Source organism: Camelus dromedarius, chromosome 6, assembly GCF_036321535.1.
Source record: "Camelus dromedarius isolate mCamDro1 chromosome 6, mCamDro1.pat, whole genome shotgun sequence".
Classification (NCBI taxonomy): domain Eukaryota; kingdom Metazoa; phylum Chordata; class Mammalia; order Artiodactyla; family Camelidae; genus Camelus; species Camelus dromedarius.
In genome coordinates, this window is record NC_087441.1 from 15,123,857 (window position 1) to 15,136,574 (window position 12,718).

General features: G+C 41.7%; 1 protein-coding gene and 1 long non-coding RNA gene across 4 annotated transcripts in view; one reads left to right on the forward strand and one right to left on the reverse strand.

The window, feature by feature from the left end:
* Positions 1-12,698, forward strand: part of LOC135321475 (uncharacterized) — a 40,928-nt gene extending 28,230 nt beyond the window's left edge. Inside the window, exons 2-4 of one of the 2 annotated variants that reach the window (XR_010381218.1) lie at positions 10,251-10,404; positions 11,266-11,380; positions 12,248-12,698. This is a non-coding gene — a long non-coding RNA (uncharacterized LOC135321475). Of the gene's footprint in view, positions 1-10,250; positions 10,405-11,265; positions 11,381-11,588; positions 11,645-12,247 lie in introns of those variants that run through there. The other variant, XR_010381219.1, reaches the window with a different exon arrangement.
* Positions 926-12,718, reverse strand: part of UST (uronyl 2-sulfotransferase) — a 271,245-nt gene continuing 259,452 nt past the window's right edge. The window contains exons 8-9 of one of the 2 annotated variants that reach the window (XM_064486595.1): positions 3,620-3,899; positions 926-2,037 (exon numbers count right to left, since the gene is read on the reverse strand). In XM_064486595.1, coding sequence (XP_064342665.1) covers positions 1,938-2,037; positions 3,620-3,899 — 380 coding nt within the window. In that variant the 3' untranslated portion in view covers positions 926-1,937. Of the gene's footprint in view, positions 3,900-12,718 lie in introns of both variants that reach the window. The other variant, XM_010993983.3, reaches the window with a different exon arrangement.

A 12,718-nucleotide genomic window follows, 5' to 3' on the forward strand; every position in this document is an offset into this window, starting at 1 on the left:
TTGCCTTTTAAAGAATCCTGCCATTACGTATAAAATTCATTTAAGGCCAAATAGCTCACTGGATAAGGCCGCAGGTAGCAGCACATTTATAAAGAACTTCAGACCACACAAGCAGCTCCGGAGTGGGCAGAGTCCTGGTTTTGTTTAGTACTTTTGCCTTTAAAGTTCACGCGGAGTCAAACATCCCGTGACTGGGTTACAAGCAAACAAATTAAATGATAAAGAAAGGTAATCACTTATCACTTTGCTGTTTAAGACTCTAGGATTCTTATTTGAAGTGAAACGTGTTACCATCAAAATGAGTTTTTCTTTCACTTAGTACCAAGATTCGGGTTCTTTTCTTCTACAAAACAGTCACATGGAGTTGGACTGGATTTCCAGGATCTAGAAAGCATGGGGATTTCACGCCCCCAACCCCCACTCCATAAGTCCCATCTGATGCAGCAGTGAAATTTCTCAGGAAGAGCATTTCTGGATCAGAACTTGCTCCCTTGGGAGATTAGGATCATCCAGCTTTGGAGGTTCTACATGTCTGAGAAAAAGATCAGAGTACATGCCAAGAGACGTGGGACAGCACAGCCTTACTTTCCCACGTTACTGCAGGTGGCCAGCGTAGATACCCACTATTGTGGTTGAGGATTCTGATGAAGCATCCTGACACCTAACCAACCAGTGCCCATAGCAACAAAGCCAGCAGCTGTTTTGTGTCATCTCATTACAAGAATAAGAGTTTCTAGACTTTTAAAAATACATCTTTCCAAAAATCACATCTTCAGGAAAAAGCTTGGCCAACTAAGAAGCTTGAGGGGGCTGTGAGGAACTGCAGGCACGTTTATTTCCAGCTATCAACAGAATGGAAAAAATTCCCACTTATTTATATACATTTATTTACTTAGGTAATGAATAAGTTAAGGAACACTTCATCTCAAACACAGATTGCTTTTATTTTAGCTAAGCTAATGTTTCAGTTCCATATACATTTTTGAATTTCCATCGATGTCAAACACATTTTTTTCTTTCTTCTTAAAAAAAAATGATTTACAAGCACTTTGACAGCACTCAAGAAAAGTAGGCTGAAGGTTCATAATAATAATTTTCCATTTAAAAAACATCCATCAGACCAAAATAAAATCATTTTAATTAACTCCTTCCTGAGTAACTAAAACCTTGGAATGTGCTGAAAGGTTATAATAAATAAGGCAGTCAAAGATCAACCAGCTTAAAATGTATTTTTTAAATTAAACTATGTAAAATGTACAATATATTTCATGAAGTACAAACCATGTTGGGCTCAGGGCCAAAGAAATGTTGTCATGTGTCCTGAATAAACTGATGAAGTGCCTTGACTTTTAGGATCCAGAGGCTGTTTGTTGGGACACAATCACACTAAGGCCCTGTAAATAAATCAGTCCGCATCTTTCGTTGTGATGTTGTAATGATCACTACTGGCAATAAATGCCTTTGAACACACAGCTAGCAGGGCTCACGGAACTTGCACTAAAAGGATGCTTTTTTTTTCCCACATGACCAATTGTCCTGATGTTCTGACAACATCAGAGAACACTAAGCCAATTTTATTTTCAGATGGTGAGATTGCACAGTGTGTAAACTAACAATCACTCTTTATATGTGATTTCATAGAAGTGACTCACAATGCAGAGGGCAGCCGCTCCTGCTCTTATTTTGAATATGACAGTTGTTCTCCACGTTGATTTTTAAAGTAAGTCTAGAGGTAGGGCCCTGGCTTCTCTAAACAGGACAAAGGATACTTCCTCTTCTAAGAACATTCCCCTTACTCACTTCCCTACCCCAGGTCTCTGAGGCAGGAAGGAGGCTCACAAGTGGCCAGATGCTGGACTTTGTGCCTCCACAGTCCCAGCCTTCACTGGACTCCTGGGGGGTGGAGCCTTCTCAATACCCCTCATGATAAAGTAGCTTTAGTGCATACTCGACAGGTTCCAAATGACTTGCTTTATATCTTGGCTACCGTCCAATTTTAGTGAACGAAGGAAAAATCCTAGAGAGATTTGTTGGTTTCTGAAAAGTAGAAAATGTATAGCATGTGTAAAGTCAGAGTCTTATTTACTATTAAGTATTCCCAACTCACACTTTGCTAGCGCCCTCGAAGGGCTGGCTCTAGGAGAAAAAACACAAAGGAGACAAAATTTGTCACAAACATCCTGCCTGCCACCACCACCTGCACCCCTACTTCTCAGCTGGCTGTATACTGTCCACCCAGGAGTATATGTATTTTGTGGGGGGTGGGCTGGGGGCAGGGCTGTCAAAGATGAAAACATTTCAGAATCCAAAGAAACAGGTTTTCTAAGGATTGACCCAAGGCATCATGGAGAGGTGGCAGGTGATGGGAGTGGGATGGGAGATACTGTGGAGCCATGGAACTGCCCAGCTTCTACTCAGGTCACTTAGGGGGCAGACAGCAATTTATAAAGCTGGGCAAGCAGTCTCCTACCCAGAAGCTCTTGCTTCTCTTCCCGATGTCCTAGTCAGGGTTCTCAGGAGTGAGCTGATTCCATAGTAAATGGGACTGTGGTTTCACAGCTTCCTGCACAGAACTCAATACCCCTTTTTACCAAAAACAGGTACCTCTTAAGGGACTAAACGGTGAAAGATATCAGCCACTATGTGACCCAGCTGGCCAGCAGTGTGCCTGACAGATCATACACTGTCTGTGGTCAGGCTTAGAACTTATGCCACAGCAGTCAAATATCAGAGTTAAACTGGTTCCTGGGTTTCCAGTTCAAGCAGTGTGGGTAAGACACGTGTTTCATATTGGGTGCAAAGGGCACCGCCATTTCCCTATGCCACATGACCTCCAGAGTTGCTCTGTCTCACCCATACTCTTCCTTACACAGCCAATAAATTCTTCTCCCTGCTCTGCTGCTTTGAAATCTGTCAGGATGGTGCTTGGAAATGGAGTATCTCAAAGGAGCCTGCCATGCACTTTGACCTTGAAAGGCACTCAAGGCTCTGGACTGGCTAAAGATATGGCACAAGCCGACTTGTTCTTTCAGAGATGAGAAGTATGCTGCTCTTGGTGAAAGTGTCCCCTGAGATGGACCAGAGGCAGGTTTCTGCCCGTGTGGGCAGAAACCACTTTTCCAGGGACATTCGCTTTTCTGATGTCCTCATCTGTCTTACCATCTCCTCTTAGATCCTTCTAGAGTATATGCCCTGGTCTCTGAAGTGGTTTTGTGTTTCTACTGAAATATACAAGTCTGGATGTTTCCTACCACTGAGGTAATATCTTTACTAGTCATTTTACAAATGATAAGTTATTGGGCCATAGGCTGTATTTCTCCCCCTTCTCTTCTTATACTAGGGGAAGAAAAGCTGTTTAAAGATGAGATGCCTTGTGGTAGAGCCATCTAGTGTACCTGGGAAGGACCCGAGGAGCCAGAAAAACACAGAACAGAATTAAAACAAATAAAACCCGCAAAACCGGGCATCTCCCAATGACCCCAACATGTGGGAATGGTTTTGTTCTTTTTAATGCAGCCGAGCATTAATTTAGTCCCTTAGGATTTTTTTTTCCCTAAACAAAAAAACTTTCTGGAAAAGGGCGATTAAGCCATTGGAGGCAACCCAGCGCTGGTATCACCTCTTATAAATATCTTCCAGCCACTTCTCGTCGTCCTGTTCCTCGTCATCCATCGGCTCCTCGGTTTCCAGTGGAGTCGGAATAAAGAACTGGGGTCTCAGGGCGGGACGGCTGACGCGAGACTTCAGTCCGAACTTGCGCTTCAGCAGGTGGAACTGCTCCTTGACGTAGTGGTAGAACTCGTACTCGTATCTCATTCGCTGGTAGAGAATCTGCACGGCCTCGGGGGAGGGAACAGTCTTCTTCACGGTCACAGTCATGTTTCCAAGTTTCCTATGCTCTGGAAGAGAGGCGGGGTTGCCCGTGAGCCACGGTCTGTAACAGCCACAGCTGCGAGGGGGTGATGGGGAGGTCCCGTATCACCGGCATAATACTGGCAGCTCCTAAGGAAAGAACTTTAACATCCAAGGACTAGAAGGGGAAAATGGCTTCCCAACATCTGGGAAGATTTCACCATATTCCAGGTGTCAATACCAACACCAGTTGACTAAACCTAATCTAGCTAACATCCCTTTCAAGGGATGTTGAACTATGTTTGGACCACAATTCAATTGCTAGCTATAAGTTAGTTATACATTCTTTTGAACAGCAAAATCTACCTGCTTTTCATGTTTTATTTCAGAAGAAAGCACAGAAAAAAAGCTGTCTTACCCCTTTCTGGCCATCTTGGTTTTGTATTTTAAAATACTGACATCTATGACTGAAAGTTTAATTTGACACAAATGCCACTGCATTTCACTATTTCAGCAAGGCATTTGTCAAGAAAAGTAAAGGCAGGACTGTTGAATTCCCTAAATACAACTGTAACTGCTGTAAATACTGAATGATTTTTTTTATTGTGGTAAAATATATAACTAAAATTTGCTTAATTTTATATTAGTGCTTAATAACAGAAAAATGTTATATATATTTATATGGCAAAATTTTAACTATTTGGAAGTGTACATTTTGGTGGCATTAATTACATTCACAATATTGTACAATTATCACTGCTATTTCCAAAATTCTTTCATCTCTCCAAACAGAACCTCTGTACCCATTAAACAGTAACTCCCTTATACCCCTCCTCTTCCCACCCTTCCCCAGGTAACCTCTAATCTACTTTCTATGAATTTCCAAGGTACCTCATGTAAGTGGCATCACACTATATTTGCCCTTTTATGTCTGGCTTTTTTCATTTATATAATGTTTTCAAGGTTCATTTACTTTGTGACATGTATCAGTACTTCATTAATTTTTATGGCTAAATAATATTTCCTTGTATGGATGTGCCAAATTTGTTTATCCGCTTATCCATTGAAGGATACCTGGATTTCTTCTACATTTTGGCTATTGTAAATAGTGCTGCTATGACTGTATAAAAGTCTTTAGATCCTTGTTTTCAACTCTTTTGGGGATTCTACCTAGGAATGGAATTGCTGATTCACATGGTAATTCTATGCTTAACTTTTTTAAACTGTTTTCCTTAGTGGCTGAACCACTCTATATTCCTACCAGCAATGTCTGAAGGTCCCAATTTTTACAAATCCTCCTCTACAACTGTTATTTTCCATTTTCAAAAAATTATGGATATCCTAGTAAATGTGAAGTGGTATCTCGTGGTTTATTTTCATTTCACTGAAGGTTAATAATACAGAGCATCTTTTCATGTGTTTGTTGGCCATTTGTATATGCTTTTTTGAGAAATGTGTATGCAAGTCCATTGCCTAATTTTGAATTGGATTGTTTAATTTTTTGTTCTTGAATTGTAAGAGTTCTTTATATATTCTGGATATTATGCATATATATCAGGTATATGGTGTGCATATATTGTCTCCCAGTCTGTAAGTTGTCTTTTTGCTCTGTTGATAGTTTTCTTTGATGCACAAAATTATTTAATTTTAATGAACACCAACTTATCTATTTTCTCTTGTGTTACCTGTACTTTTGGTGTTACGTTTAAGAAATCATTGCCACACCCACAATCATTAAGTTTTCCCATGATTCTTTAATCATGTAACTTTTAACTAAAACTTTTGTCACCAGTTATGAGTAGGTACATTATTTATTTAATATAGCTCCAAATGGCTGTTTCCAAAATCAGATTCCCTCAACAGGACAAAGACTTGTCATGTTTGAGTATATTTGAAATACTTTCTGAAGCCTCCAATAGCAATTCTAAAGAAGGAATTAAAAAAAATTATCCAAGTAGTAATGGCCTCATTGAAATAAGAGTATTGTTTTCCAAACTGAGTCTCTTAAAAGGCTTAATACACTTTGGGATCAGGTCTAGAATTTTTGTTAAAGAACTTGGCATAGTGTCTTCTAAAGTGGGTTTGTGATAGAACATTTTATAGTATCTGTCTTCTTTACAGGTATTAACTACGGCTAAACTGAGGCGAGACATGTTAATAGGCTTTGAGTATAAATATCCCTTTGAGGTTTTAAAAGACAGAGTTTTAAAAGCTGGTATTAAAGACAGACCAAGAACGAAGAGCTTTAAACACTGAGAGGCTCGGGAAAAGAATTCACTCATTTTCAGACTCCTATGATCCCTTCCTCTTGAATCATTCTAAATTGTGTGGAGTTTTGTTATTTCATGCTAAGAAAATATTAGGATTCCTGTGATTTTAAAATAAACTCTAGTTAAATTATTTGACCCATCCATTCCAAAAAGAACGTAAAATTATTTACAAAAGTAAATAAGCTGCAATTAGCTAAATAGTTAAGGAAATGGGGCAAAGGGAGAATGAGGGTAGGAAAGAAAAAAGGAGAAAGATCAGCACTGGGGGTAATGGCTGCCCCTCCCCATGTGGAAGGATCTCCCTGGAGTCATACTCCTGCCCCTTGCCCCAGCCCCTCTATCATCGTGGAGGTAGACCAGGTACCAGGGCCGGAGGGTTTTCCTGATTTTGCATTAGGATAAAGGGCTGAGGTGCTCTCTCTTCTGCAGAGACTTCACATCCCCCTGTAGAAGAGGGTGAGGGCTTCCAGCCCCGCCTGTGACTTGGTGGGCAAGTCTGTCCAACTCTGGATGGAATGTTACCAGTCCATTTCTCCTCACACCCCAGCTGCATTCTCCCATGGGCTCAAATCAGTAATAAAGCTGACATTTGGATCTCCAGCTGTCTGTCTCCAGTATCCATTTCTCAATTAGCTTAGAACCCAGGCAGGGGAAAATGGGTATTATTTATTCATCCCTCAGACTCCAATATTGAGTAACACAAAACATATGTTGTAAAGTCCTAACTACTTGTGGAGGAGGTGGGTTTAGAGTTTGACCCTAAACTTCCTAGCAGCTAACAAAGAATTTAACATATATATTAGTCTTCATGTAAAACAATCTATTCACCTCTATCCCTTGTTATAAACCATAGAGAAATACCTTCTATGAATTTTCAAAAGAAAAAACTGTAATGGAATTAGCAACATTTTAATAATATCCTTAGAGTCAATTCAGCCACGAGTGTCCTGAGTGCCAGAGGAAAATGACACATGTCAGGTTCTCAACTCTGGCCTGATCAGGGAATATACTTCAGTCAATCTAGAGCAGAGGTTCTTAACTCTTCTGAAAACTCAACTAAAGCTTGTGTTCAGGAAGACAGGAGGGTACATGGAAGCACATACATGAATATCTTCAGTATTATGGGTCTGTTAAGAACCCCTGATTTCGAGAAATCAGTAAACTGCATTTCCTTCCACAATCTTCCATATATCTTGTTTGTTCTAGTAAATATTAGCCCCAGTGTATTGATAAATACTGGAATTAGTTATTTTATGTGCTGGTCTGGTATATAGTCATAAACATTGTAACAGCAAAGAGAAGAGGACTTGGATTTACATTTTATGAAAGGGGAGGGGCTTAAGCGTGCCTGGAACTTAAGCAGAAGGTGGCCCTACCATGTTTTGGAGGAAGACTCAGAAGAGTAGAGGAGCACTGATCTTTGTAAAGAGGAGCACTGATAGAGGAAGTTTTGGAGGAAGACTCAGAAGAGTAGAGGAGCACTGATCTTTGTAAAGAAGTAATTTGGGATCTCCTCTATTGCAGGCCTCAGAGCTCTTTAAGGTTGAAACACTGTTTTCCTAAAAATAATGTACAGCAAGTGTAATTCGCTAACCACAAAGCCACCCCCCCCAGGAAAGTACCTACTGAATTTTTAACTGAGAACAAGATAACTTCTTACCCTAGTCTTCAAGATAAATTAGATGCAAAATATTAATCTATTTAATGGACAGAGTGGACTTGCTCTAATGGGTTATTCATATCAAGGCAGTAGAATTTTGTGAAGATTTTAAAAAATGATGGCATGATGGGTTTATATGTTTCCCTTTGATTATGATTAGGTAACTGGGTCCACTGCTTTAAAGCTACTCCTGGTTCATCACAACAAAACTCTCTTCCCTGCATATTCTTCTCTGTGGTTGGGGATGGGTGGGGAGAGCACATAACCAGCTCTATCAAAAGTGACAGTATGCCATTCAAGCACAAGTGAAAAGAACCAGGATACGTTTACATCATTAGTTAACTGATTTGTCAAGAGATCGGGACAGTTTCAGCTGAGCCTGATCCCTTGTGGCATATTTTTATAGTAACAGCTCCATTTAGTGAGGACTGAAGTGTGCTGAGCACTAAACTAAGCACTGAAACATAGAATTGTATTTAAGCCTCTCATTAACCCCTCAGTGGAAGAGCCATGTAATAGATGAAGAAACTGAGGCAGAGCAAGACTCTGGCTCAAGGTCATGCCGCTGGAAAGAGGCGGAGGCAGGAGGGTCCGCAGGATAATCAGTTGCTGTGCTTTTGCTGCATTGTTTTGGGCTGAAGGCCAGAAACCTTGTCATTGTTCCTCACATATTTCTCCACCCATGGTCAACAGCTGGGCCTAGAGCAGCCACGCCTCATGGGACGGCGGAGCCCACGTGGTAGTTGATCTTGCAGGAAGCAAACAGGCATTTTAGTGGGAATGGCTAATGTGTTTATAATCTGGAGGAAGAGAAAGGTTGATTTGAAAAAGAAAATTGAGGAGGAGAGAGGGTATAGCTCAGTGGTAGAGTGCGTGCTTAGCATGCACAAGGTCCTGGGTTTAATCCCCAGTACCTCTGTATAAATAAATAAATAAAAACCTAATTACCTACACCCAAAATAAAATAAAATAAAATAAAATAAATAACATAAAAAAGGAAACTGAGCTAGGTCATCTCTGAGTCCAGTAAGAAAGGCCAACACCCAGAGTCAATGATGAAAATGAACACAATCATCAACCATTATTTGGAGAGTTTCTCAGTTCCAGGAGACTTCCTGGTGCTTTACTTAGCCTGAGCTTATAATTACATGTCTTGAGGAGGAATCATTATTCAGAAGCACAATAGGAAAATGACCCAGGATGCACAAAGTTTTGGAAGAGTCAGCCTTCCCACAATGACCAGAGTCTGAACTTCGCAGTGTTCTCCATCAGGTTAGCTCAGATCTTACTCAGCTCGCCTTTCATTGACTTCTTTTATCCAAATCTTATAAGGTAGTGAGAGATCTCTAATAAGATGTATATTTGATAAGATCCTCATTGGCCTTTCCAACCAAATTTTAATTACACATCACCTCACTATGCTGATGAAAGTCTTTTGGCTATTTGGTAGCACTAGTCAGAACAAGCACTAGGAGACTGAGTCCTGCGCTTGCTAGGAAACTCTATAGATAGGACAGAACTGTAGGGTAAGAGTAAAGGGAAGATTTTCATTTGCAGTTATAAGACAAAGTTTTGAAAAATCTTTTTTTTGGATAGCAACAGATCAACAGATCGCTAAGTGTTTCTCACTTACCTCAGTCCTCCTTATTCTCCTTCGCCCCTCCTGTCTAAACATGAGGGGCAGTAACAGCTGGTCAGAGGATTCTTATGAGAGCTTTTTGTACACACACACACACACATATATACACACACACTAAGCTCCAGTTCTGCGTTGATCTCCAATTCTCACTCCGTCCATCTATGCCTTCTCTCTCCCTCACTCTTGCTCTACCTTCTCTCTTCGTCATTGTAAACCTCTCCTTCCCAAATGGCTCCTTCCCCTCAAAATCAAAAGTGCTTAAGTCTCCCCCTTCTTAAAGAAAACCCTTGTCTCATGTCCTCCTCTATTTTTCATCTTCTGTCTGTCCTCTCCGTCACAGTCAAACTTCTTGAAGAGTTGTCTAAATTTGTTGTCACCCAATATTCCACGTACACACGAGACTGAACTCATTGAAGCCTGGTTTCTATCCCCTCCTTGCTCCAGTCCACCACATTGCTCTTGCTTCCTTGCTGATAACTCAGTGGGCATTTCTCAGGCCTCTACGACTCCTTAGCATGACCTCACAGCACTGATGGCCACATACGCCATCTGGCAACTGCTCTCCTGTGGCATCTGAGACAGCATTTCCCCAGGGGTCCTGGTCTTCTGATTGCTCCGCTTCAGATCTCCACACCCAGTGCTCTCTCCCCGCCTGCCCGTTAAATGTCAAGTGCTTCCAGGGTTCTGGTCCAGCCTCCCCCTTCTCCCTTCCTTCCTCTCTGGGTGGTATCATCCAACCCTCCACCCTCTAGTTTTCATACTTTGTGGACACAAAACCAAAAGTTTGTATGAAACAATGATGGCTTCTTTGCCCTTTTGTTTTCCACAGAGCTGCCAAATTTAATAGGAAGTTTAATGATATTGCCAAAGGGTTATGTCATGGTCAGAAATAGGAGTGCTATTTTGTGGCAGCAGAAGCGGAGATTCAGATTCAACCAACACTGATGGCAAATAACTATTATGGGTTTGGATTATGCCCATAGGTATGTTATTTTATCTCATATTCCCAATAACCCTGTGAGGTGTCATGGCCCCTATTTTGCAGATGGCAAAATAGAAGCTCTTGGAGACGAAATGACTTCCCCAAGGTCACCCAGCTAGTGAGTAAGCAACAGGAGCTGAAGCCCCGGTCTCCTGCTTGTGACAAGGTGCCCCTAAGTCCTGGGCCATGACCAGTGAAGCTTTTGTGAGCCTGTAGAAAATTATCACCTTCATATGGAAAGACTAGAGGGCATTTTGCCTTTTGTAGTCAGCAGAGAATTTTTAAAATCACATTTCGAAGACATATGGTTAAGTGTCTTGCTGTACAATAATCAGTGCTATGGAAAAGTCATTCCAGGGCTAAGTGTTCCACATTTTTATAAAATGCCAGACTTTCCCTCCAAACAAAACAAAGCTACATGAACTATGGCATCAGTCTTTCTCCAGATTGCCGTAATAGCAGTTCGAGAGGAAGTTGTTAGGATTATTTGGGGGAGACTGTTGTTATTTCAGCCCAATCATGCTTTAAAAATCTATACTTATTATCAGCATCCTTTGGGAAGTGAATTCGCCCTCATTAGGTGGGCATCACCATAGACATAACCATCAAAAGGTGGAGACCTAGCCCCAGGTGCATCCTTTGAAAAGCAGGATCTCAGAGAAGTCAAGGGGCTTGTGTCTCTTGTGCCCTGTGGTGAACGTTTCAAAAGGAGGACACAGATACAGAGCAGTGTCCACGAAGGCAGGGGTGGCAGGCAGGACGCCTGAGATCTGGCTGGCAGCCTATGTGTTATTTGACCTGTGGGGTATTTTTTTTTCCTTTTTGAAATTGACTTAGTTGTAAGATTTGGTCTATTTCACAGGGAAATCTGGATTTCTGGCTTCTCTCAAAGCAAGGCAATGTTATTCTGGAGCTGAGTATGGCTGCCCCCTCAGAGAGGCCAGTTCTCTCTGTTTTGTCACAGACCCTAAATGCTGGTACGTTCTTTTATGTTACTTGCCTGGCTGCTACAGAAATTTGAGTTTTATGCTTCTGATGAAAAGGTTTTGAGATTCTGGATTTCATAAACCTAGGAAGCAAGTGGTTTGTGTCAAAATTAAGACTTCAATTGGGACTCACTTGGGTGTCCAATGTCACCTTCCTTCCTTTTTTTCCACAAATGTTTATTAAGTAACTTTCCTGCAGCAGGTGTAGGAGTTACAAGCAGTGAATGCAACATCGTCATTATCATCACCCGCAGGTATTTCTGAGTGCATTCGCAGTGCAAGGACTGTAAGTTATCCAGCACGCGTTTAATCTTAACAGAATCCCCAGTGAGGCAGGCGCTCATTATCACCATTTCACAGATGTGACACTGGAATTTAGCGACTTGCCCGAGGTAACACAGCTGGCAAATGGAGACGCCAGAAGTTGGGTCTGGAACAGTCTGATGACTGAGCCCGAACTCTTAACCCTTCACGCTGCTTATGGTTGAAGGGGGCTCACAGCGTAAGAGGAGACGGGCCTCCTCACCTTGAGGGGCAAGTGGGGCATTTCACCCTGGTTGGTTTGATGGCATCAACATGTCCTCTCTTAGGTCAGAAATCCACCAAGCTGAACAGGCTTGTCTTAACGACTGCCTGGAGTTGGGTATTTCATAACTGCTATGACTATTCGATCATGCAGATCTGCTGTGTGCGCAAGTCTGAGAGAAGAGGGTAGATTTGTGTGTGTGTGTGTGTGTGTGTGTGTGTGTGTGTGTGTGTGTGTGTGTGTTTCAACCAAAAGATGGAAAACTTTTAGGAGGACTCTGAGGCACTGTGAAACTTCTAAAAATTTTTCCCTGCTTTTTTTTTTCTTCACAGGCCCACCATTTTCACCTAAGCTGTTCTCCTAATGGAGCCTGTTCTGCTGAGAGTGTCAGGAGGGCCTGGTACCCCTTTTATCTTGGTACTTCCACAGCTCAGCACCTGGGGAAACACAGCACCCTCTGTACATGTTCATTGAGTGAATGAGAGAAACCAACAGGAGGAAGAGGGTGTTGTCAGACCCGAAGAAGGCTTGGCTGTGCCTGGGAGTGCAGACACAGCCAAGTGGAGACAAAGGCAATATGTGAGTGAGCTTAATAGAAAATTCTCGAGAGACCCATGAATGCCAGGGCTAGCCTCACATCTGGGATTTTTCAGCTCCCACTGGAGTCTATAAATTCCAGTGTTTAGCTTTGTGGTTCAGTTGCCTTTTTGGAATGATAGTGCTGGCCATGTCCTGTTTTTCTGCCCCGTCCTTTAATTAATAAATACATTTTGGCAAAGGGAAGCTGTGGTTTCAGGAAGCTT